Source organism: Triturus cristatus, chromosome 4_2 (genome assembly GCF_964204655.1).
Source record: "Triturus cristatus chromosome 4_2, aTriCri1.1, whole genome shotgun sequence".
NCBI lineage: Eukaryota > Metazoa > Chordata > Amphibia > Caudata > Salamandridae > Triturus > Triturus cristatus.
Window position 1 is genome coordinate 652,369,854 of NC_140586.1, and position 27,247 is coordinate 652,397,100.

General features: G+C 42.6%; 1 protein-coding gene across 2 annotated transcripts in view; it reads right to left on the minus strand.

Annotated features, from left to right (window-relative positions):
- Positions 1-273: 273 nt before the first annotated feature.
- Positions 274-27,247, minus strand: part of ROR1 (ROR family WNT receptor 1) — a 665,735-nt gene continuing 638,761 nt past the window's right edge. For both annotated transcript variants that reach the window (XM_085602387.1, XM_085602388.1), the window contains one exon: positions 274-3,509. In XM_085602387.1, the coding sequence (XP_085458513.1) occupies positions 2,085-3,509 (1,425 nt within the window). In that variant the 3' untranslated portion in view covers positions 274-2,084. The remainder of the gene's footprint in view (positions 3,510-27,247) is intronic.

Below are 27,247 nucleotides of genomic sequence, written 5' to 3' on the forward strand. Positions count from 1 at the left end.
AAATAAAATGCAGAGATGTATTTTCATTTCTGCCATACAAAACATTAACACACCTTTGTGCAAAACATTTGAAAATCAACTCAGACTACACAGTATTGTCAAATGAGCAAACTGCTTTTCATTTTTTGAACACAAAAGTACTATTTTAATACAAAAATGGAAACTGTGAAATTGTAATAATCACAGGTTGTTTGCATATCCTTAAAAGTGGTTTCAAAATGAACGTTCTAAATTGATTATACTTGACGTTTCAGTAACTGTTTATACAAATTCTTAGAATAATATGTAGTTTAATAATAAAATCGTTTTTTATTGCTTTGACTTTTTATGACATATTGCCTGATTGATTTTTCAGGCGGATGTTTTAAACCGCAGATGAATGTTAAGAGCTGAAATAGAAATGTCAGTTAGTTAAAAATGATGTATTGACCTAAAAATAATAAATATTATCGGGAAAATGATTGTCATTTAAAAATGTGGGCTATAGAGTTTTCATTAAACAGTTGCATAGCAACAAAATATACACATATTCTAATGTCCCCTCTCCTACACAAATCAAGAGCTGGGACCTTTTAAGTGTTGAGTAATAATTGACAAATGGAATGAAATAATCTATGTATGATTTTCTTTTAAGAACCATATATTGAATCTCAACTTTCTAACAGGATAGGCCCTATTAGTTTGGTCACACGTAATTTAGAATATACAAAACAATGTTAGACACCACATGACAGTATGGTGGGGCTTATTCACAAAAGATAGTAAAACTGTTCTTGGGTTTTTAAATGTACATCCAAGTGTAGTTTTACAACTTTTTGGAGTTAGCGATTTCCAATTGGAATTCGCATGGGAAATTGCATGTAGCACAGGTTTCGGTACAGATTCCTTGTGAAATTAAAGGATTTTCAAATTTGGAATTCATTCTCCCTCTACAAAGTTCTCTGTGACGGAGAACTTTGCACAAGACGAATGGATTACCATCTGTGAGTACACGATTTTTTGTTACTTTTTTCTCTGCAGAGAAAATAGTTTCATACATTGAGAAATATTTTCTGGTACACGCCCCACCACCACATTTTAGGGTGAGCCATTCTACTTCCCACCCTGAAAAGGGATTTATGCCAGCACTTAGCAGGAGTAAACTCTGATCATTTGCAGGCTGTCAGTAATGTGTGACTATGAACAAACCTACTTGTTTGTGTGCATTCACAAACTTACAAATCTAATCATGCTATGGAATGCCCAGGACATCCTGGATTCCACCTCCTTGAGTGGGATTTACGGGTGTGGAAATCTCTACACTTGTGGCTGAGTTCTCTACTCCTCTAAAAGGGTTTATTCCTAACTGCAATCCCTTTGTGAATTGTTGGCACGCGTAAGTAAGATACATTTAGTCATAAACGTATGTTTCTGGCCAACATTTACATTTGTGACTATGCCCTGTTATGATCAGTGGATGGAAAAATATCAAGAATTGCAGCACTCAGAATGCTTTACCTGATCTCTTATTTTGAGCAAGAATCAAATGCTAAATCTTCTTTGGAATTGACAACGGTTTGTCTTTGTAATTTACTTCTCCTGGCTTTTGAAATAAATGTGGAAAATGAATTGCTGATGCAGCAGAAAGCAAAAATGAGTGAAAAGACAAAGGGTGTTGAAATTGTAAACAAGACAGCCTATCCAGAGCTGTATTTGGTCGACAAATGCAATAAATCAGAAGCAATATCAAGTATTTTAATGGCAATGCATTCTATATGCACTTATTTACCATTAAATAATAATCATGAAATGTCCTTCTTCACTGAATGAAATTCTTTGCTTGTGTTCCCAAAGTTGAGTTACCTACAACATTGTTGGACACTATCATCATATGTTGAGTGCTCATATTACAATGTTCATTTTTCATGGCTGTAGTATTCATGTGCCTCATGTTAATAAGTACACAGTTGCACTTCTCAAAAGATACTTTCTTGGAAATATCTCTTTATCAGCAGACAAATCTTACTTTAATAAAATATTTGAATATAAATCTATAGGTCTTTCTAGTTTTTGCAGTATGTTGTATTTATAAAAAATTAAATTGCTCACACCTCGGCCGAAATCACTGATTCATTATGTCCATGGCTGTTTGAGTCCCCTAGTAGTGATGATTGCTTTGAGTCTGATTTATATGCCTTTTGAGTTTTATTTCCATAGACACCTGCACCAGTCCCACTCGGATGTCCCTGCATTGACATATGAGAGAGTAAAGGAATGTTTGCTTCCTGATTGGATCCAGATGAAGGCAAGCTGGTTACATGGCCAGTGCTTGTTGATCCACTTGCACTGCTTGGTGAGCGGCTTTTGGGTGGGGGACAATGCTGAATTACTCTTGGTGGCCCCTGTGGCTGGAAGTGGGTAGCTGGAAAAGCTGCATATCCTGGAGGTATGGGATATCCATTTATTGGAATAAAGCGCTGATTTTGAGACATTGGTGGTCCAATAAAACCAGCAATTTGACCCTGTGGCAAACCCTGGGTGGTAAACAAGAAATTTGGGTACCGTTGGTTACTTAAGTTGCTAACCGGGCTTGCGCTGAGTGAAGTTGTTTGAGTAGTGGCATTTCCACCAGAGGGTGTAGTTGAACTAGTGTGACTTGAAAGTCCTTCCCAGGACCGTAGTCTTGCATGGATTTCTTTAAATCTTGGTCTCCTCGGTGGAATCTCATGCCAGCACTCTGTCATCAAGCTGTACATTCTGGGAGGGCAGTCTTCTGAACATGGCAACAGTTGTCGCTTCCTAATCATTTCTATGACTTCTTGGTTACTAAAGCCATAATAGGGTTGAAGACCAAAGCTGAATATTTCCCATAAAACCACTCCAAATGACCAGATATCTGAATCAGAAGAAAAGTTTCCATACATGATTGCCTCTAAAGGCATCCACCGAATTGGTAAAAGGGATTTATTCTGAACTCTGTAATAGTCTGATGAATAAATTTCTCTAGATAATCCAAGGTCTGAAATTTTCACATGGAGTTGCTCTCCAACTAATATGTTACGAGCAGCAAGATCTTTATGAACAAAGTAATGGCTCGAGAGGTATTCCATTCCAGCAGCTATTTGAATTGCTATATGCAAGAAATCACCATGATCCAGACTGGATTTTACAGTGCCGTCTTCATCACTGCTGCAGCCTACATCAGAGTGGGGTGATCGCATAATCAGGAACTCATGAAGGTCACCTTGGTTCATGTATTCAAAAAGCATACATACTGGCTGCTCTTGAGTGACAACACCAAGAAGACAAACAATGTTAGGCTGATGCAGTTCTGCCATCAGTGATGCTTCTTGCTGAAATTCTGCCCATTGTTGATGATTATTAAAGTCTTTCAATGTCTTTATAGCAACAAGTTGAGCATGATCCATGCCAGGGAGATACAGATGACCCTTGTAAATTTTTCCAAAAGCACATTCACCTAGTTCTTCCATGAACCGTACAGCAGAAAGCGGGAGTTCTTTTGCTTTTACCTGTCGAACATAAGAAAACAATATCAGTTTTGTGTTCAGTTCTGTATAATGTTCAGATACTAATCAAACATAAAACATATGTTGATAATGTAAGTTAGAGGTATCTATCAATCTTTACTAGATAAAAATTACAAGGGTTCAGGCACTTGCTGTATGAATTAGACACACATTAAAAGATCTATGCTAAAATCAAGGCAGTGACACTACCCCCTGAATCATCAATATCGCTGTTGTGGTCATCACCATTATGAAGAAGAAAGATGAAAGAAAAAAAGATTTTTTATTTGATTATTTAAAAGTATTAGAAAAAATTGTAATTGTGCAAACAAGTGAGTACAGTATAAACAATACTTTGTAGAGTCAAAGTTACATTAAAAAGTTTCAATATTTCTCGACCGCCATCATAAATTTAACAAATCTGCATTTCAGTTGAAGATGTGCCCCACTTCAGGTGTGAATATCCAATGGTAGGAAGATTTAGAAGGGTCCTTCTTGTCTGGCATAAATGTCGACAGGCACAAAGAATTAGCAGGATTAATTTCACATGGAAGCTAAGTAGCCTACATCTTTTATCTATGTATTTCATAACCCACGGAGGGCCTTTGTCTTTACAAAGAAATGTGCCAAAGCAATACTGGATTGATTTAATTTTTGTATTTAGCAAAAATGGCTGCCAAAGATATTGTTTCTCAAGACTGTTGGCATAGGAATTAATTACTGACAAGGACTGTGAGCATTTTTGAGAATACTCTTATCCATCCCCCATGATACAATTCTTACAGTTTTGTTTGCTTTCTTTTTAAAAAGGCTAAGGTTTATACTTTCATTCAATTATTATTTTTGAGGACCGTAAAAGTTCAAACCATGGGTTTTTTAGGGGATGAATTCTTAGAAGGAATTTCTTTCCATATTTGATAACTCATCAATTTTTACACAGGTAAAAGGAGTTTGGGGAAAAATCTAAAAGTCGTGAGTTTTGCTTCAAGATTTGGCCTTGTTCCTCTATATTGTCAGGGAACTCTTTAGTGACTTGCAGTGTCCTTATGATGTACAGCAATTCATACTTTACCCATGATATTCAAGTTGTAGAATGGGCTGCGAGCCTAGGTTTTGGAATACAGTCACAACGCTCACATACCTGAAAATCTTAGCTACCAAATGAGCCATATCCTTGGAACCATCTGGAGCGGAGATACAGGTGCTTTTACGCACCATTGCCCCCATGCCCCATCTCAGGATCAGTATGAAACAAGAACATCGTTTACAACGCATGTGATCCATCGCATGCCCTTACAATGCAAGTTGTTACAACGATGCGTTGTTACATCGCATGCCATTACAATGCAAGCCGTTACAACAACCTGCTGTAGGGGGCAGAAGGTGTTGGATTTGTTGGATTTTCATTCCAACACCTTCCCTCCTGTTGTACACACTAGAGTTGGAATAGTAAATTATTCTATTCCAAACTCCAGCGTGCCACTACAACGCAAGTCGTTCTAACGACTTGCGTTGTAATGGCATGCGATGTAACAACGCGTTGTTGTAATGACTTGTGTTGTAATGGCATGCATAGAAAACACATGTGTTGTAATGAGTGCTATTCGTATGAAACAGAAGGACAGGCATTTTGGAGCACAGCAATTGCAAGGGCATAATATTTGCATCATGTGGCATTGCAGTTGTTGCCTCTATGCCTTCCTTTCATATGCTTGAGTTTTCAAGCTATTTAATCTTTATACTTCAATTGTAGCATTTCCTGTCCACTTTATGAGATGTAACAAAATCTAAACGGGGCGGACTTGACATCCACTGTTTATTGGGGGAATGCCCGGCAACTGTAAAACTGTAACACAACCCTTCTCATGAGAGATATGAAAAAGTTATCCTCTGCTGATCACTATATTTTCTGGCCAGACATCAAAAGCTTGCTACATAAATTTTTGGAGGAAAACTGGGATGCAGTGTATATTCGAACTATTAATAATGTCTAGGCAAGTAATTCGTTGAAGCTATATGTCTATATGAAATTTAAACATAAATAACGGGATATGGATTACTTAAAGAATGATAGGCTTGCTGTTTTGTTTGGTATGATTATGAATGCAATGGTAATGAATATCACAATTTTTATGTTAAGTTATGTTAGCAAGTGCATAGCTGCTACAAAATAGAGCGAACAGGTGCTGGGATCCTATGTAAAAAAGCTCTAACCCAGAAGTGTTTGCCAGGTTACAAAAGCCAGGTTTTAAGGGGTTTCATAAAGACTCCTTCAGTTGGACATTTACATAGTTGGATAAGCACATTGAGCCATTGCTTAGGAGCAAGATATCAGAATTTCTTTCATTTTATATAGACAGCCTCGTGTCAGCTTCTAAGGTGTATAGGCCTTAAATTCCTACCTCTTTACCATTCAGATGGACAGAGCAGAATGTTTGCGCACCTTGCAGGAAGAGTTTTTGAAGATTATAATTGCGTATACCACCTCTTCAGAGCCCTGGGTAAGTGCTAAGCCCCCCCATAGCAATTTGTCGATTACTAATTGGTAGATGTGATGGTACCTTCTTAGTTATATACGTTAGCTTGAGGTCTCTTTACTATGCTGTTTTGGAATGTTTGTTTCAGAACTCAGAGTGAGATCACCTGATAAGGTTCTAGGTGTCTGTTACTAGATGCTTTGTTGCCATGATGTGTTACATTTGTATTCTTCAATAAAACGTAAAAAGATTTAAACCCTCATATCTACAACTTAATGCTAAGGATAAAAGGACATCTCAATAAATATTCCAACTCTGCTAGAATGCTGCTCTTAATTTTTCATCCTGAAAGGTTTCTGCTTTGAGCAGTGAAAACTCAGGGATTGAGGGAGAAGTTCACTCAATAGATTATCAAGTAAATACAGCAAAACAAACTGATGTACTTTAACTCACGTCTAGCTAAGGGTGGTTGATAAAGGAGAACCCAACTTCCTAGGGCAACTCAAGCTTAATACAGTACACAACTATAATAGTTCTCTAACATAAGGAGAGACAAAAACACAATGTGTATATTGCAAAAATACAAAAATTATTTTTTATTAAAGACTTTACAATGAATATATATATACAATACAAATCTAAAACAATCTACAAACACACCACATCCATGTCATCATTCGTACTCAACTATCATAATGTATACAACAAAGACAAAACAAACTCCTATAGATCTTTCATATTCATATTCAAAGATGTATTGCCATTTTGAGAATTTGTGTTTTAAACATTCATTTCAGAAGAATCTGTTAGAATCTGTTAGATTGATGTTAAATTGATGTCTGTGTCACTTAGTGACTGCAACCCAGGATAATATCCTATGCGCGTTTCAGCACAGCAGTGCCTTCTTTAGGAAAAGCCACAGCAGATAAAAAGCAATATCTTTAAAAGTAGAAGATATCTGCCCAGGTCCAAGAGGGCTGAGTGATTTACAGCACTGATCCAAAAGTTCCACCTATCTGCATCAAAATGAGCAAGGTCCACTATACGGATGATCGATATGTAAATGTAAAAACAAGATAAAGGTTGACTGGTAGATTCCTTGTATCCAAAGGACGGATGACTAAGTGTAAGCCCGGGTGTCTTGAAATCAGCGTTCCTCGGACTGCAGTAACGCGATGTTGAATTGATGCAACATGTGCCCTAATGTACCGTCTGGGTAAAAGAACCCGACTTCCTAATCGCCTTTTATGACCAGAATAATAGCTCAGTCTCTGAAGGCATTTGATTAGGTGTTGTGTTTTACTTGCTAAACTGCTGACGGGAAACCTGGGAACCCAGTTTCTAATTTCAGCTCCTGCCCTTTACTAAAAAACGTGTGATTCTGGGCAAATCACTTAATCTCCCAGTGCCATGAAATATAATGCAATATATCCTTATTGTTGCTGAGGTCTATACCAGTAGTTAAAGGCCTTAAACCCAAGTTATAGGCTCAAGGTGTAGGCGAGGGCCTATAATGAGGGACTATAAGGCTAGTAGACAATTCCACCCACTAAGGGTGAAATGTTCGGAATTAAAAAGGGAGAAACATAAAGACAAATATAGGAAGGTTGGAGCAAAATGTATACCAGCCATTAATAGCCTAGAACCCACCCACTAAGGGTAGAAGGTTCTAAATTAAGAAGGTACAACAAATATAAAGACAAACATTGGAATGTTGAAGCTCTGGGCTTATACCGGCTATTTTAAACCTGGAGCTACTCCATTGTCTTCAATAAAGCTCTCCACAGTCCAGTGGTAAAATTGAGACTATGTGTAACGTACCTGTAAAGTGTAAATCTGCAATAAATGTACAGTGCTATGCTGCTATTCAGCTAGGATTGTGCTACATGAATGTCAATACATACGGGTAAGGAAGTGAACATTTCCAGTGGGGTTACTGAAGGGATTGCCATCCTTCCTTTGTAAAAAAAACCTACACTGAGTAGCACTCTGCTTTCTGTGTATCAGCAACCTACCCATTGTTGAAGACTTCACTAGGATATTGGAATGCTGAAACCTCTGAACTATTTGGATTGTAATAACTACCATAGTTATTTAAACTCAATTTCTTCCTGGTCGGAGTATGTAGATGGTGCTTGCAGTAGTGTGAACGATCCTCTGAAGATTGTGGTCATGTGGATTAGGGATGTGAGTAAATGTGAGTAAAAAAGTATAATGTGCAGCCTCCTTTAATAAGCTGCCATTTTAAATAAAGTTGACAACCACCCGGCTGTAAGAGTTCAAGAAGAATTGACTAGGTCTGAGACTACGTACTAAACTGATTCTCATTCTGTCTGGTGTTACAAAGCCACCCCTATCCCTTTCAATTTTCTAATATCATCTACTGTGTTCCACGGCATTGACTGCTTTCACTGGTCATGATTCAATGATTCCATATCATTTGTGTGCTGAGCTTGGTAAGTCGCTGGTATGCTGATGATACACAAATTTATCATTAGGCGTCAATGGGTTCAAGCTGTAGATTAACTGCACCACAGCTGGCTTCATCTCACCCTTCTAAAAAGGAGGTAATCCTTTTTCACAATAACCGTTGAAAAAGGGCTGATTCCCCACTGGCACATTGCTTGTTTTTTAGCAAATAAAATGTGTTCCAAGGCGATGTCAGGAATTAATGGGTGTGGGGTATTGCAACTCTCTTTAAAAAGATCTATCAAAATGTGGCCAAGGAAAGGAAGTCTGTGTCGTCTAGGGACTGAGAAGATACCATAATTGGTCTTTGACCTTTAGAGACTTAATTGACCTCTTAATAAAGTTAGAATGTAATTAAATATGCATTTCCCCGCCCGCAGTAAACCAAAGAATACTAAAGTGCCATCCTACCACATCTCTACTGTTGGATGTTCAAGGCATCCTTATTCTTTCTCCCTTCAGGTTCCTTGCAAAAGGAAGACCACTTTTTAAATGCCAATGAAATGTGCATCAGAAATAATCTGAATGTTCCCTCTACTTTGGCCTTTACTGTGGGTGTCTACTAACTTCCAATGGGATTGGTAACAGGAGTTACAAGTCTCATTGGAATTAGAATGTCTACAGTAAATCCACAGACCTGGTGTATTTCACCCGGAGACTTCTTGCTTGAGGGCCACTGCTGGTAATCTCTGTTAGCTCTACTCCCTTGGAACTGCTGGTGCCCCAGGTATGAGTAACCCCAAGGGGAGCAGAGTTACTGAGATGGATGCCAGGGCACCCATAATAAGGTCCTAACAATAATGATTAGTGCCTAGGGATGATTTGACTAGTAAAGGCTGTTTCATAAATACTTCCAACCATTCAATATCTCTGAAACAACTGCAGATGCCTATATTTCTTTTTACCCTTCCCAATTGGCTTTTGACAGACTCAGTAATTCACCCCTCTGGTGTTGGATAGTGTAGTGAATCTGTGAGTTAGCTTGGGTTACTAAATAGCAGTTCTGCACTGCACGTTATGAGAGGTCTGCTAGAGCTCAAAGCTGTGCTCTACACGCAGAAGAACCTACTGGTGGAGCACAAGGCACTGCTGCATGCTTCACAGACTGCAATTCCATCGAGTTGTATCTTAGGGCCTTATTTAGATCTTGGCGGATGGAATACTGCGTCACAAACATGACGATTATCTCATCCGCTGTATTGCAAGCTCCATAGGATATGATGGGATCGTATTACGGCAGACAGGATATCCATCATGTTTGTGATGGAGTATTCCCCTCCTCCAAGATCTAAGTCAGGCCTTAGTCTAAACATGTGCTGTCGGGCCCGTTGCTATTGCTGTTGAGACCAGGGGAAGGTTCTCAGAAACATCTCTCCCTTTTACTAGTCTTGTTTTAGCCAGTTTTCAAGGTGACCACCCATAGGTATTACGGTGGCCCTGCCCCACAGAAGGGGTAGACAGAAGACACAGCCCACCCACAGAGTAGGGGCCTATGAGTTTCTTTCTCAAACATAACAACAAAAATCTTCAAAACATTTTGATTGCACAAATGGATTAGTATTAAATGAGTGCTCTAAAAATTGATGATGCACTGGTACACCTTTGCCAAGGGTATGGGCAACAGTATATACCCCTTAACTAGCCAGTCACCATGTCACAGGCGTGAGGATGATGTGAAGCTATTCCTGAAGATCCACATCTGAGCACTGAGTGCACTTCAATTTGCTAATTTTAGTTTGTATAGACAGTGCACATGACTCATCTAGTCCTTTCTCTATGTTCGGAAAAAAGCAATTAACAGTACATTAAGGCTTTTAAGTCATTTACAGCGCTTGGAGAGAGTCCACTATTTCGTTGAAGAACAGATGGTTTACATTACACATACACTTTTAAGCAAAAGTGCGTAAAGCTGCAATATTGGGACGTGTATTCTGGTAATAAAAGCAAAAAGACCTCTTTTTAACCTGAAGCTGAGTTTTCCTACTTGAACTGACTCAGAGGAGTCCTGTAAAAGAAGATGAAGTCAGAAGCGTCTGGCACTAGAGGTTCATTTACGGGAAGTGGTCATCAATCTGTTTTTGTTTTGTTTGACAGGTATGTGTCATGCAGTGATGTCCAAAATGCACAGAAGTGCAAAGTACATGCCATCTCAAGGCTAAAATAAACGGACAGCAGTGGAAAATTGAAATAATAAATCTCACTGTCGCTATCTCTTCATCAGTCGCTTCCATTAGTAGGATTGGGCCTATTACATTATTTACCTTAACTGTGAAAAACGTTTTTAGCTTACAGAATTAAAAAAAACATTATACAAGATAAACACAGATTTCATGGGCTCCAAAGATGGTTCACTTGTTGTTGAGATTTCGCTTTGATTGGCAAAGTCTATGTGTCTGTAAATGAGCTAAGAGGTTTGGGCTCAAAGGAGAAAACCCAACCATTTAAGATATGAACCTAAGGACCCGGGGCTGTGTCATGAGTGCATTCTCGGCCTTCACGCAAACCCAGAATGGAGCAGCGTGCCGCTGTAGAAGGACTCGCACTGGCATTGAGAGAAAGCGCACAGTCGCACTAGCATTGAGAGAAAGCGCACAATTGCACTAGCATTGAGAGAGAGCGCACAGTCGCACTAGCATTGAGAGAAAGCGCACAGTCGCACTAGCATTGAGAGAAAGCGTAGAATCGCACAAGCATTGAGAGAAAGTGCACAGTCGCACTAGCATTGAGAGAAAGCGCAGAATTGCACTAGCATTGAGAGAAAGCGCACAGTCGCACTAGCATTGAGAGAAGGCGCACAATCGCACTAGCATTGAGAGAAAGCGTACAATCGCACTAGCATTGAGAGAAAGTGTACAATCGCACTAGCATTGAGAGAAAGCGCACAATCGGACTAGCATTGAGAGAAAGCGCACAATCGCTCTAGTATTGAGAGAAAGTGCCCAATTGCACTAGCATTGAGAGAGAGCGCACAGTCGCACTAGCATTGAGAGAAAGCGCACAGTCGCACTAGTATTGAGAGAAAGCGTACAATTGCACAAGCATTGAGAGAAAGCGCACAGTCGCACTAGCATTGAGAGAAAGCGCACAATCGCACTAGCATTGAGAGAAAGTGTACAATCTCACTAGCATTGAGAGAAAGCGCACAATCGGACTAGCATTGAGAGAAAGCGCACAATCGCTCTAGTATTGAGAGAAAGTGCCCAATTGCACTAGCATTGAGAGAAAGCGCACAATCGGACTAGCATTGAGAGAAAGCACACAATTGCACTAGCATTGAGAAAAAGCGCACAATCGCACTAGCATTGAGAGAAAGCGCACAATAGCACCAGCATTGGCTGCATCGTATGCAGTAACTTTGTGGGGTGCATCACGTTCACGTACGCACTCATGCACGACACCGCTATGCACCCATTTTTATGCAACTGCATTGTCTAAAACGCACACAGTTACCAAAGAATATCTCTGCGTTTGTATTTGAAAACAGAGAGACAACCACGGATCGCTGTTTTTCGGCTGTGCTACTTTGCAGGTTTACTGAACTTTTTTTTGCATGTGCTGTAGACAGTGTTGTTTCTCCATGAACCGGTGCATGGAAAGAGAGAAGACAAGCCAAGCCAATGATGGTCTCCCAGTTTCTGGTTCAATTTATGTGGGGCACATTACTGCAAGATGAGGGCAACACATCTGCATTTAAACATGCCTTCTATTTCTCAATGTGCTGCTATATTTCAGAGTATTTCCTCTTGTTCTAGTGCCTGCTCCCCTCGTTTACGTGGACATTTGTGGACAGCGAGAACACCCCAGCTCAGAAATATAGATTTTGTAACTGAGGCATAGTGAAAGGAAGAAATTTGCCCAGAATGACACAATGTGGGCAAATAGGGGAAATCGGATGAAAACACAGTTGTCCTGGCTTCAAAGATGGCAATTTAAACTTTCAAAATGACATCACATCTGCTCCAGGGCTAACGTTGTTGTAATAATAACACAAAACTCACTAATATAGTACCATTGATATTAATGTCAGTAATGATATCGATTCTACTACACTGCTGCCACTAACACTAATCAGTGTTATGCATGAGAGTGCATTCAAGTTACAAGCTACTGAAATACAAATATGATTTACATACTTCCCATACAAACCTCCACGTGCAGACTTATATCAGCTCTACATGACAGACCTAATTGACGGTGAGTTCACCCGCAAAAGAAGGCCAGAAAAGTGCATTCTGGGACCTGGATTTTCCCTTTTCCCTATATAAGCATGAACCGGGCCTCCTCCTATGTGCCGAATGATGTTGGTTGTAAAATGCAGGCCTCCTTGAAGGTGACGCCTGAGGCGTATAACAGTATGTTTATTCACCCACAAAGGTGCATCTTGGGACCTGTAGTAGAAGTACGGCATACGTATATGTAAGGAAATGCCTCTTTCTGTATGGTCACCCCCAAGTGTCTGGGCAGATGCTGCTGGTTTTTCACCTCCGAGAGCGCACTGAGGCCCACTCACCAAACTTCAGTGTCACTGCCCTGCCCTGATATGTAAGTTAGAAAGTCACAGCAGGGTTTGCGGCACTGGTTGGGTCTACCCTGTGTGTGACACAAGTAAAACGAGCCTCCCAGGCTGCCATTGCAGACTGGAAGAGTAGTTTAGAAATGCTAGCCCAACTTTGCCACTTAAAGTAATGGCAAACTCAAACCTCCCTCTGCAATATGTGCAGGTCATCCATATGGCAGGCTTACTGATCCCCAAGGCAGGGAACAGCACATTTCACTGGCAGAAAATGTATTTTCCATGTTATTGCAGTAAAAATGCAAAACTATAGTTTTTACTGTGAAAAGACTTGGTCGCCCCATTGACGAGTAGAGTTACATGTTGACCATCAGCTTAGCTCCTAAACGGTGCGACCAAAGTTGATACTCCAAGGTATTAAACAGCTTGCTACACTAACCCTAAGTTGATCTTCAAGTTGAAATTAATGTAACGTCGCAATGTGCAGCTTTTACAAAGTTGCCACTTTGTTTCCTTTAAATCTTCTGTGCCCTTAACGGTTGCACAAGGAGCCTGTCCCTGAGACAGCTATCTGCCCTCTTGGGAAGACATGCTAACGACTTGTAGGAAAGGATACAATGGAAGCCTGCACTGGAGAGAGGTGTTGCCTCCCTCCTGCAGTACACCACATGGATGTTGGCCCAGTAAATGAGCTTCCAAGGAGAAGCAACTTTTGAAGGGCAAATGGGTAACACTGGGGAGAGTGGCTGCTCCATTGTGTAGGTAGACAGACTAGCATTAGGAACAGGGAAGTGGAAACCAGTTGCCAGAATGATTTTTCAGGGGAATGGAGCCCCCTTGGTAGCCACGCCTACGGGTTGGAGTAGGGAGCTCTGGTCACCGAGAGGGGTTCTGCCATGTTGAAAGTGGGTAAAATGGTGTATCTTGGGACAGCCAGATCCCACACTTCACAGGAAATGGTATTCAGGTGGGAGGGACCCTGGTAGCCCAATGGCTACCAACAGCATCATACCCTGAAAGCATTTTCTGAGCATAAATAAGGCACCCAAGTACCCAGAACTCAGATCTTGATAGAACTGACTGGAAGAAAGACTGGTCTCCTGCACTGTGGAACCAGCAAAGAGAGGCTGCACCGGTGTGGGCTGCACCTGCTGAACCTTGTGGCTAGCAAAGGACAGTGACTGAGCTTGCTGTGTCCTACTCGTGGAGGAGACATCTCCAGAGCCCTGCTGAAGCAAGAGACTGCAACGGTCAGTTGGTGGACATCCTGTTCGCAGCACAGAGCCACAGCAGCTGAAGGCAAGTTGGTAGCCCAGAACCTTCAGACTGCCACCAAGTACTGCTGTGAAGCACACGAGAGCAGAAACAGACTATCAATGTTACACCTGAGTCCAATGGACCTGGAGAGTCAACGGACTGCAGCTTGGTCACTCAGAAGACGAGCTCTCATCCAGGGAAGGATTTGGCTTTGACCAAGATACTGGGAGACTGGTAGTCCAATGGCGACTGGACGTCTGCCAGGACCGAGAGGACTTTGAGAGACGGTTACCCCATGGCCAGGACCACCTTAACCTGTCCATGGACCAAGAAGTAGCTGCAGGAGGACCCCCATTGACCACATTGCATCCACAGCATCCTTGGTCATTCATTAGCATCCCGTGGTCCTTCCAAAAGGGCCACTCCATAGGAACCTACAGCAAAGTATAAAAGTACCTGGAACTGACTTACTGAAGCCTGCTTCACCTGCCGAGGTAACTGTTTCTGAGGGCCTAACGGTTCCCCCTGACTGGCTCCCTGTAAGAGTGGGTTGGCAAAATTAACTCTAACTGACCGCAGTACAACTAGCCAAACGTTTTTGCGCAGAAAGCTTTGAAGCTTTGAATCAGTTGAATTTGCCAATGCTTGTTCGTGCTATTTTCTGTACCTTGTAAAATCTATATCCCTGGATCCCGCCAGTGGATTTTTTTAATTGTGGTGTCTAAAAGTACAGTCTACTTTTATATATTGGTCTGAATTTCTTGAGATCTTGTGTATTTCTTCTCTAATGTGTTTGGTGCTGTTTAAGTGCTTTCCTGTTGCGCCTTTGAGTAAGCATGGCTGCTCACAGCCACAGCTACCCAGTGGTGAGCTAGAGGGTTTACCAAACGAAACCTACTGGTCCTAAAGGTGTTGATATGTGTATTACATGGCCAGGTCTCACCACCACGCCATATAATACACTCTATTTCCTCACAGTATAATTAAGTGATGTTGGCTAAAAAAGGCAAGATGCTGCTGGTGAAACATGACAGGTTATCTCTTGCTGTCTATTGTTACTGCTCCTTCCCTCCTCATCCACGCCTCTACCGTGCTGATTTGGTTTTGCTTTTTTTGTTTTTTTTCTCAGTTTTATATATCGCAACCTCGACCCAGAAGTATCGAAGTGCTTTACATGAGCACCAGTTACATTACATACAGGCACGTTCAGTTTTTAGGCATGGAGAAATAAAGTGAACGTCCCACACCCTGTTACTGATGCCTCCTCTCCAGTTCCTCCTTCCCATGTCTAGCCCCACTTGCGTTTGTTTAAAATAAAAAGCGATTGGCTTTAAAAAAAAAAAAAAAAGTGGTCAATGCTGTCCGTGTCAAACCACTTTTTTTCTTTACCTTAAGCCATGTTGCTCAGCAGGTCGCGCTGCTGTGCAGCATGTCTAAAATACATTGCCAAAGCCAATGGTTGTCCCATGGGCGAAACCTATTGGCCTTGCCAATGATAGTTCACTCTGTTGTTTCATTTGTTATATGCTCAGGCCTAGAGATTGTTTGTAGAGGAAAATCCCCTCCTTGGACAGCTTTAACTGCAACTTGAAATAGCAATTTCTTTTTCCACACCCCCCAACACCGGGTGCAGTTGCGCTCGAATGCAGAACACTCACACACCCCTAATATTAGCAGAAGAAAAATCCCATCCTGTAAATGTGTAATTTAAGAGTCTATTGCTGATCAGCATGTGGTACATCCGCTCTTCGTAACTAATGGGGGCCTAGAAGCAGGGAACTGGGTGATTGTCAAAACAGGGAAAAGATGGCAAATAATGCAAGAAAAATACACAGATCCCAGTATTTATATCGCATTAGAACTATTTAGCAGGACACATAAAACCTGAGAAGATGTTTAGGGAGTCTTTAACATCAGGCCACACGTGCCCAGCAGGAGACAGGCTTGAAAGAACTGGTTTTGTGCCTGTTGGTGATTACTTCCTAGCAGCTTGGGATTCTGAATGACACCCTCACATTTGGATGAATGATGTGGCCACACAGCATGCCTGCTGTCTGAACTGAAACAGATTTCTTCCAAGAAAAATGGCCACACATTGAGGGAAAAGCATCCTAAGCGAGCCTGAAACATCCTATTATTAGGCATCAGTTCAGAGAAGCAGAGCTGCCCTGGCTGATAAAAATTACAGCGTGTAATTGCTCTGAGGTGGTTTTAAAGTCAAAACAAGCCCAAATTAGCTCAAGGAGAAGCAAAAATAAATGTCTTTTCTAAATGGCTGTTTTAGGCACAGTTTTTGCGCACATTTGGGGAAAAAACTCCTTGGATTATGGAGACTCCTATTATTCACTTCGATTCTCAGTGGTTGCTGCTCTAATAATCCCAATGATTTTTCTCAATGGAACTTTGAGGGCACTGATGCTGTAAACAGCACAGCCAAACTGACATGAATCAAAGAGATGCAGCTGCAGCTGGTGCATGTAAGCGCGGTGTGGCGACAGATGACCCAATAGGGTTTATTTATTTAATTAATTTGACCTATTTCATCGTCTTTCCATTCCCGACCTCCCACACTGCCCGCCCAAGCTCCGCCCCACAGCACTTACCTGTGCCAGCCACCGCTGGAGAGATGGTGTCCAAAAGCAGGGAGCATTCATGAGCCAAATATTCAGCTCTGTGCTGGAATAATAATTAAATCCACAATCTATACTCTTCTTATACAGTCTTGCATGCCATACCTCCACAACACAGCCATATGACAAACCACTGTAAAACAGCCCTGCTTGCCAACCACCATAATACTGCCATGCATGCCATGCCATCACAATACAGCTATATAACAACCCTCCGTAACACAGCCCTGCTTGCCAACCACCATAATACTGCCATGCATGCCATGCCATCACAATACAGCTATATAACAACCCTCCGTAACACAGCCCTGCTTGCCAACCACCATAATACTGCCATGCATGCCATGCCATCACAATACAGATATATAACAAACCTCCGTAATACAGCCCTGCATGCCAACCACCATAATACTGCCATGCATGCCATGCCATCTCAATGCAGCTATAGAACAACCCTCCGTAATACAGCCCGGCATGCCAACCACCATAATACAGCCATGCATCCTCACCCACCATATTATAGCCATACAAGCTCAACCACGAGAATACAGCCCTTCTTGCATGCCAACCACCAAAATAGAGCCAGGCACACCAAACCACCATAATAGAGCCAGGCACACTGGACCACAATAATACAGCCATGCAATGCCCTCTTTAGGAGCCCCCTGCAGCTTGCATCACCAATTGCCCCTGCCAGTGCTGCCAATGACAGAACCAATACAACTACTAACCATAACACCTTATAAGTGTGACAATTCAGACTATTCCATGCACCCAAAGCTATTACAATGGCTTGGACTGCAGATATTAGTAATTTTTAATGTGTATTGAATTGATAAGACAACTGTTGTGTTCATTTATAATTTAAACAAACAGAGTCGCCATGTGGCAAATGGTTATGAGTGCTGGTGTTGACAATTATGCACCGGTGCCCAGCACCGGAAACCACCAGCTCAATTTAGCACTCCAGCCATGCATACTCACGCTCCATATTAAAGCAATGCAAGCCCAACCACGAGAATACAGCCCTGCATGTCACACACCATAATACAGCCAGCATATCAAACCACCACGATACAGCAATGTATACTACACGACCATAATACTGCCATGCATACTCGACCATCATTCACAGACATGCAAGCCCAACCATGATAATACAGCAATGTATGTTAAACCACCATAATACAGCATGCGTTCTAAACCACCATAATGCAACCATGCATACTCGCACATCATAATACAGCCAAACATACCAAACAACTATAATACAGCTCTACATGCAAACCACCATAATACAGCTGGCTTACCAAATCACCATAGTACAGACATGCATGCCAAACCACCATAATGCAGTCATGTACACTCTCCGCATCTTATTACAGCCATGCAAGCCCTACCATAAAAATACAGCCATGCGTGTCAAACCACCATAATACATCATGAGTCCCAAACCACCATAATAAAGCATGCAAGCCAAACCACCATAATACAGCCATGCATACCAAGCCACCATAATACAGCCATGCATACTCACCAGTGCTTAATTTGAGCCGGAGCTTTCCGGTGCTCAGTACCGGCACCTAATCCTCAGCACTGGCGCTTATATCACCAACTAAGGACATGCTCATTTGGAAGGCACGTGATTTTCCCTAGAATCACAGGATGTTGAGCCACGCAGAGACTCAAACCTGGTTCCCCAGCTCCGAAATCAGCAGCTCTAGACATTAGGCCAAGCACTCTCCAGAACAATAAGTGCCAGGGCTCTAGTAAGGAGGCAGTTTGCACCAGCACATTTCTCCTGTTAGTGCTGCCTCCTGAGGAGAGAACCAGCACTTTTTATTTTACAAATTAACCACTGAACTCACCCACCATATTATAGCCATGCAAGTCTAGCCACAATAATACAGTCCTCTCTGCATGCCACCCACTTTAATGCAGCCAGGCATACCAAACAACTATAATACAGTTCTGCATGCTAACCACCATAATACAGCCGATATAGCAAACCATCATAAAACAGTCATGCATGCCAAATCACCATAATACAGCAATGCATGCCAAAGGACTATAATGCAGCCATGCATACTCACCCACCATATTATAGCCATGCAATCCCAACACCATAATACAGCCCTCCATGCATGCCAACCACCATAATACAACCAAGCATAGCAAACCACCCCATAATACAGCCACGTATGCCAAACCACCAGAATGAAGCCGTGCCTACTCACCCACCGTATTACAGAAATGCAAGCTCAACCACGATAATACAGCTATGCATTTCAAACTGCCAAAATACAGCTTGTGTGCCAAACCACCATAATAGACCCATGCCAGTAAAACCACTATAACTCGCAAGCTTGCCAAGCCACCATAGTATAACCATGTGTGGAAACAAGCCACAAATATATACCTATTTGCAAAACCACCACAATACAGGCATGCATGCCAAGCCACCAATAAAAAACCTTGCTTATTAAACTAATGTAATTTATTTATGCATGCCAAGCCACCATAATTTAGCCAATGCTTGGCAAACCATCATAATAAAGCCATAATTCAGTCAACGTGTGGCAAAGCATCAACATATAGCCAAGTATGCTAAATTACCAGTAAACAATATAGAAACAATTATTTAATAGGTGAAACGCTGAACAAGTGATCTCTATAGGTATGGAGAACATTATGGAATAACCCAGGGACATATATCGTTTTCCTTTGCAAAGTGATTACTAAGTCCCAACCAGCACACAACAGATGGTGTCATTGGCAATTGTGCAGTAGCCAAAGCCATTGCCTTTAGCATATGTTTTTGTTACTGCACAGTTAGGTTTTGGTTCTGGACTCATCAACCAGCATGCAGTCATCTCACTGAGAGTCAGTCATTAAAAGAGTGATTGGCCAGGGGTGTCCAACATAGGCCTTTGAGGGCCATATCTGTACCAGATGTTCAGGATATCCTCAGTAGACAAATGTAAATGTAACGAATCTACAAGTAACTCACCGATATAGTCAATGATGACCCTGAAACTCTGGCATAGATCCGGCCCTTCCAGGGCCTAATGAGAAGAGGAGTGGCACGGATACTTCCAGTGTCACAACTGGGGCGCAGAGAAGATCATTCCTGGGGCTGCCTCCCAGCTCTATGGGTTTATGATATTACCCTACTAACAGATCACTGTGAGTGGAGGTTCTTCCATCTGGTACACACCTGCTGCAAAAACACTTTACAAAAGAGCAGCTGTGCGTTTATTGAAAAAAACACAGAAATAATATCTTTAATTAATTTTCCCGTGCGAGAAATATGCAAACATGTTGCAAGTCACAATAGTCTATATGGAAAATACAAACCTTGCAGCGTCACTATAGTAAATGCACCTTCATCCTGGCAGCATCAGTAGAGTAAATGCACCTTCATCTTAACAGTGTCAGTAGGCTAAATGCACCTTCATCCTGACAGTGTCAGTATACTAAATGCACCTTCATCCTTGCAGCGTCACTATACTAAATGAACCTTCCTCCTGGCAGCATCTGTATACTAACTGCACCTTCATCCTGGCAGCGTCAGTATAGTTTATGCACCTTCATTCTGACAGCTTCTGTATACTACATGCACCTTCATCCTGGCAACGTCAGTATAGTATATGCACCTTCATTCTGACAGCTTCCGTATACTAAATGCGCCTTCATCCTGACAGTGTCAGTATTCTAAATGCACTTTCATCCTCGCAGCATCAGTATACTAAATGCGCCTTCATCCTGGCAGCGTCAGTGTAGTTATGTACCTTCATTCTGACAGCTTCCGTATACTAAATGCACCTTCATCCTGGCAACGTCAGTGTAGTTATGCACCTTCATTCAGACAGCTTCCGTATACTAAATGCGCCTTCATCCTGGCAACGTCCGTGTAGATATGCACCTTCATTCTGACAGCTTCCGTATACTAAATGCGCCTTCATCCTGGAAGCGTCAGTGTAGTTATGCACCTTCATCCTGGCAGCTTCTGTATACTAAATGCGCCTTCTTCCTGGCAGCGTCAGTGTAGTTATGGACCTTCATTCTGACAGCTTCCGTATACTAAATGCGCCTTCATCCTGGCAGCATCAGTGTAGTTATGCACCTTCATTCTGACAGCTTCCGTATACTAAATGCACCTTCATCCGGGCAACGTCAGTGTAGTTATGCACCTTCATTCAGACAGCTTCCGTATACTAAATGCGCCTTCATCCTGGCAACGTCCGTGTAGTTAGGCACCTTCATCCTGGTAGCTTCTGTATACTAAATGCTCCTTCTTCCTGGCAGCGTCAGTGTAGTTATGGACCTTCATTCTGACAGCTTCCGTATACTAAATGCCCCTTCATCCTGGCAGCGTCAGTGTAGTTATGCACCTTCATTCTGACAGCTTCCATATACTAAATGCGCCTTCATCCTGGCAACGTCAGTGTAGTTATGCACCTTCATTCTGACAGCTTCCGTATACTAAATGCGCCTTCATGCTGGCAGCGTCAGTGTAGTTATGCACCTTCATCCTGGCAGCTTCTGTATACTAAATGTGCCTTCATCCTGGCAGCGTCAGTGTAGTTATGCACCTTCATTCTGGCAGCTTCCGTATACTTAATGCGCCTTCATCCTGGCAGCGTCAGTGTAGTTATGCGCCTCCATCCTGATAGTGCCAAAAGGCTAAATGCGCCTCCATCCTGACAGTGTCAGAAGGCTAAATGCGCCTTCATCCTGGCAGCGTCAGTGTAGTTATGCACCTTCATTCTGGCAGCTTCCTTATACTAAATGCGCCTTCATCCTGGCAGCGTCAGTGTAGTTATGCACCTTCATTCTGACAGCTTCGGTATACTAAATGCGCCTTCATCCTGGCAGCGTCAGTGTAGATATGCACCTTCATTCTGGCAGCTTCCTTATACTAAATGCGCCTTCATCCTGGCAGCGTCAGTGTAGTTCTGCACCTTCATTCTGGCAGCTTCCATATACTAAATGCGCCTTCATCCTGGCAACGTCAGTGTAGTTATGCACCTTCATTCTGACAGCTTCCGTATACTAAATGCGCCTTCATGCTGGCAGCGTCAGTGTAGTTATGCACCTTTATCCTGGCAGCTTCTGTATACTAAATGTGCCTTCATCCTGGCAGCGTCAGTGTAGTTATGCACCTTCATTCTGACAGCTTCGGTATACTAAATGCGCCTTCATCCTGATAGTGCCAAAAGGCTAAATGCGCCTCCATCCTGACAGTGTCAGAAGGCTAAATGCGCCTCCATCCTGATAGTGCCAGAAGGCTAAATGCGCCTCCATCCTGACAGTGTCAGAAGGCTAAATGCGCCTTCATCCTGGCAGCGTCAGTGTAGTTATGCACCTTCATTCTGACAGCTTCGGTATACTAAATGCGCCTTCATCCTGGCAGCGTCAGTGTAGTTATGCACCTTCATTCTGGCAGCTTCCTTATACTAAATGCGCCTTCATCCTGGCAGCGTCAGTGTAGTTATGCACCTTCATTCTGACAGCTTCGGTATACTAAATGCGCCTTCATCCTGGCAGCGTCAGTGTAGTTATGCACCTTCATTCTGGCAGCTTCCTTATACTAAATGCGCCTTCATCCTGGCAGCGTCAGTGTAGTTATGCACCTTCATTCTGGCAGCTTCCATATACTAAATGCGCCTTCATCCTGGCAACGTCAGTGTAGTTATGCACCTTCATTCTGACAGCTTCCGTATACTAAATGCGCCTTCATGCTGGCAGCGTCAGTGTAGTTATGCACCTTCATCCTGGCAGCTTCTGTATACTAAATGTGCCTTCATCCTGGCAGCGTCAGTGTAGTTATGCACCTTCATTCTGACAGCTTCCGTATACTTAATGCGCCTTCATCCTGGCAGCGTCAGTGTAGTTATGCGCCTCCATCCTGATAGTGCCAAAAGGCTAAATGCGCCTCCATCCTGACAGTGTCAGAAGGCTAAATGCGCCTCCATCCTGATAGTGCCAGAAGGCTAAATGCGCCTCCATCCTGACAGTGTCAGGGGTGGGCGGAATTTGCGGAATTAACCTTCGCAAATTATCGCGAGAATGTTTAAAATTATCGCAAACAAGCAGAAATATCGCGAAGATGCGGAAGTTTTTTTCCGGCATGTTCGCGAGATTTTCTGCATGGTTGCGGGTCGCCAACTTACCCATGTGGTTGCTTGCGGGCGCGGCCATCTTGTTTTGAGTTGTTCTCGCGGTGCATGATCGCGAGAAGAAAGACGTGATCGCGCGACGCATGACGTCACTGCGGGCGCGAACTGTCGCGAGACAGCGCAAATGGCTAAAAACAATACAACATCTCATGGAGAACGCGACCGGATCAAGAAAACTTGTCGGCGAACGCAGGGATTCAGGTAAGGCGATCGCGCGCGCGCGAGAATGTATCATTTTACAGCGCGAGCAAGAAACAAATTATCGCCAAGCTGCGGAAACCGGAATTTTTGACATTTTCGCGCTCTCCGCGGAACGCAAAAATGTCAAATTATCGCAATTTCCGCGAACGGAACGAAATTTTTGCCCAGGCCTAGTCAGAAGGCTAAAGGCGCCTCCATCCTGATAGTGCCAGAAGGCTAAATGCGCCTCCATCCTGACAGTGTCAGAAGGCTAAATGTGTCTTCATCCTGGCAGCGTCAGTGTAGTTATGCACCTTCATCCTGGCAGATTCCATATACTAAATGCGCCTCCATCCTGACAGTGCCAGAAGGCTAAATGCGCCTCCATCCTGACAGTGCCAGAAGCCTAAATGCGCCTTCATCCTGATAGTGTCAGTATTCTAAAAACACTTTCATCCTCACAGAATCAGTATACTAACTGCACTTTCATCCTCACAGAATCAGTATACTAACTGCACTTTCATCCTCGCAGCGTCAGTATAGTATATGCACCTTCACCTTGGGAGTTTCATTTTATTACATGCACCTTCACCCTGGCGCTGCCATATTATGTGTACACTTCAATTCTGACAGCATAAGTGAGTTACCTCACCGTCATCTTGAAAGCACTTTTATGTCCGATCACCTTTATTCTACCAGCGTTAGTATATTACATCACCTTTATTTATGCAGCGTAAGTATACCGCCTGCGCCTTGATCCTGGCAGTATCAAAACAGAAGCACCTGCAGTCTGTAACTGCCCTAGTATATGCTCTCCATCGTGCTCCGTCAAAACCATTATGAATGCACCTACATCCAGGCAGCATCACTCAGTGCATGTACCTTCATTATATTAGACACACCTTCATTCATTTACCGCATAACTCAAAGTGCTGGAGTGACTTACAAGCAGGAGAAGGAAGGGGGAAACAGTATATAGATAAGTGGTTATGGAAAGGATTCACACAATAAGCCAGTGAGGAGAAGTCTGATAGCGACCATGCCTAGTTAGTCATTAGATTGCGAATTTACGTTAGAATGGGCAAGTTGGAAGGATGATAGGTTTGCGACAAGGAATTTGCAAGAGCATTCCAGATCCTGGGGGCACTGGGCAAACAAGACCAAGGCATGGTTTGGACTTCCCAAGACTGTGCCATTACGCTCCATACCTTACTGTCCCTAAACACTCCTCTGACATGCACTCTGCCTCTTCCATGCTTCTCTCATGCTTGAAGCACCAGCAGGCACAACACTAGCAGCAGAGGTTCTGATAATAAGTTGGGTGATAGTCAGGAAGTCCACAATTTACTGCACATCTGTGCAATGATCTGAGGGTTCTGCTCCCAAGGTATCAGGCATTCTGTCTGCTTCTTTAGTAAAGGAGGAGGAAAGAGTCCACGGCCACACCATCCACAGCCACACCATGGCAATGACAGTAGGGAAGTAATACTATCAGAAGGCTTCCTCTCTTTTGGCTCCGAGTGGGTAACAGTGGTCCAGTGTGGTCATCAGTTTCAGATATCCTGCTCTGGCCCATTACATCCTTTCTCAAAGTGGCCTCAGTAAACATAGTAGAAAGAGGATTAATCCACTGCACTACCTATGATTTACACCAGTTAGATCGCTCAGTAGCTCTGAGGCCTCAGTTCCAAGATTTGATCTCAACTGGGAATCGATTGTGTCTACTTTCTGGTCTAAACGACATGGATTGACAAACTGGGCCTCACGCCTTTGCAAAGATTAAAGATTCTAAGGCAGTCACAACTTTATCCAGTTGAAGCAACTCCTTAGCATCATATGCTGGAACATTGCTGGTATTGCCTCTAAATGTGCTGGTGTGGATTGGCTTGAATATGTTAAAAATTGTTAAAAAATATGATGTCATCATGTTCCACTTAGCCTGGAACATAAAATAAATTGTATAGAATGGATATTACAGATGTTGCATCCCTGCAGTCCCCTCAACCATGGGCAGATCAAGCTGGTTATCCTGGTACGTTCATCCTGATGAGTACGGTGGTCCCAATTCCACTTCTATATCTTGCTTCCCAATTGAATGGATTGTTTACTCTGTGAGTTTTCATTACTTTTTGATTTATCTTTATAATTCAGTCAGTCAAAGAGAGAAAAGCTGTAACATTAATACTTTGCTCAAAGCAATTGGAGCCCTGATAATAATAATAATCCACATTTGTAAAGCGCGAACAATCACCCATAAGGGTCTCTAGGCGCTGGGGGCCGTCGGGAAGATTAAGCAAGCTACTGCCCAGAGTCACATGGTGCTGGGTTAATCTGCCGCCGGCGATCGAACCGTGATCCCCAGATTCCAGAGGCAGTCGCCCTGGCCGCGGCGACACACCTCTTCCCCTGAGGCAAAGGTCGATTCGTGCTCTTAATTGTTTCAAACTAATGGCTGGGTGGGGTTTTAATTCTAAGACTGGGCTTTGGGTTACATATTATTACCCATTCCTTCCCAGAGATAAGTCTGCAAATCAGTCCAGAATGAATGCTAGAGGGGTTAAATCATATAGCATTTTATTGGACCTTTGTAATTATATGGAAATCTGAGGAAAAGAAGAGACTCAACCCCCTACCTTTAATGGCTGGGGCCAGGGTGCAATTATCGACTATATTTTCATTTCACAGAAGTATAGTTAATTCAGGTGATCCTTTCAGACCCCAGGTCCATATACTGCTTGGGCCCCCAGCGGGACTCCAAACAAAATAACCAGGATATCTCCTTTCCTCTTAATATTAGATTTGAATATGAAGAGGTCACAGCTGCTATAGCCCAAAGCTATAAATAATAAAGCTCCTGGACCTGATGGAATTGTATGAGCCCAAGCCTGAGTTTTGGGTGGCTGTTATTATGAATGCCCCAAACTCAGCATTAAGCTGTACGTTTTCTTCTGCATGGCAAGCCACAGTTATTGACTCATTATACAAGAAAGGAAATAGACAGGACTTCCGATGCTATCAGCACATCTCCCTGTTGGATTCTGTGGGCAAAATTATAGAACGAATAGTTCCGCAGAGGATGATGGCCTGTATTGAGGCTTGTAGCATAATGTTGCCATCCAATATGGCTTTAGGGAGGAATAGGACACTTTACCCTGCACACTTTTACTCCGCGTGCCATTACCCTGCAGTTTTTACACTGCAAAATCTTTTACAACGCAGGGCTTTACAACGCAATCCATTACAGCGCATTCACCATTACAACGCAATTTACTATTCTAACTTCACCATGGTGTTACTTTGGGGAATGTGTTGTAATAGTTTGCGGTGTAAAGCCCTGCGTTGTACAAGATTTTGCAGTGTAAATCCTGCGAGGTAATGGCACTGCGGAGTAACGCATGCGGGGTAAAGGACGTTTCCCTTCAGAAAGGGTTTAGGCATTCAGGAGTAGTGCCTCAACCTAGAGTTGCTTATTAATAAATATAGAGTAACCAAGAAGGGGGTGATATTACTTTTTTATGGAGTTGAGCCCTACTTTTGAGCAGGTGAACCGGTATAAGCTACAGAGCATCCTTGCGTACATGGGCTTGGAATCCGGATCAATAGATTTTCTTTGAGCCCTTCATTCGGGCCCAAGGGCAGGATCCGAAGGGAAGTGCACCGATATGTGTGAGTTAAAACAGGGAGTTCATCATGGTTGCATGCTGGCAACTGTTTTTTTCTACTATGTATTAATAGTCTAAATAAGCATCTATCTCCTTCAGACATAGATATGTTGACAATTAAAAATCTCCCCTTAGCAGTTCCATTATATGGAGACGATGCCATGCTCGGCTCTCGAACACCTCTAGGCTATAAGAGTTTCATTGATGACTTTGTGGCCTATATGGATAGCCTTGATTTGAAAACTAACCTCACCAAAGCACATTACATATCTGTGGGGGTCAGTTAGGCCTTCCAAAATTTGAGAAATCTATATAAAGGGTAAACCTATTGAAGAGGTATATAGTTTCCCAAATCTGGGTGCCACATTTGA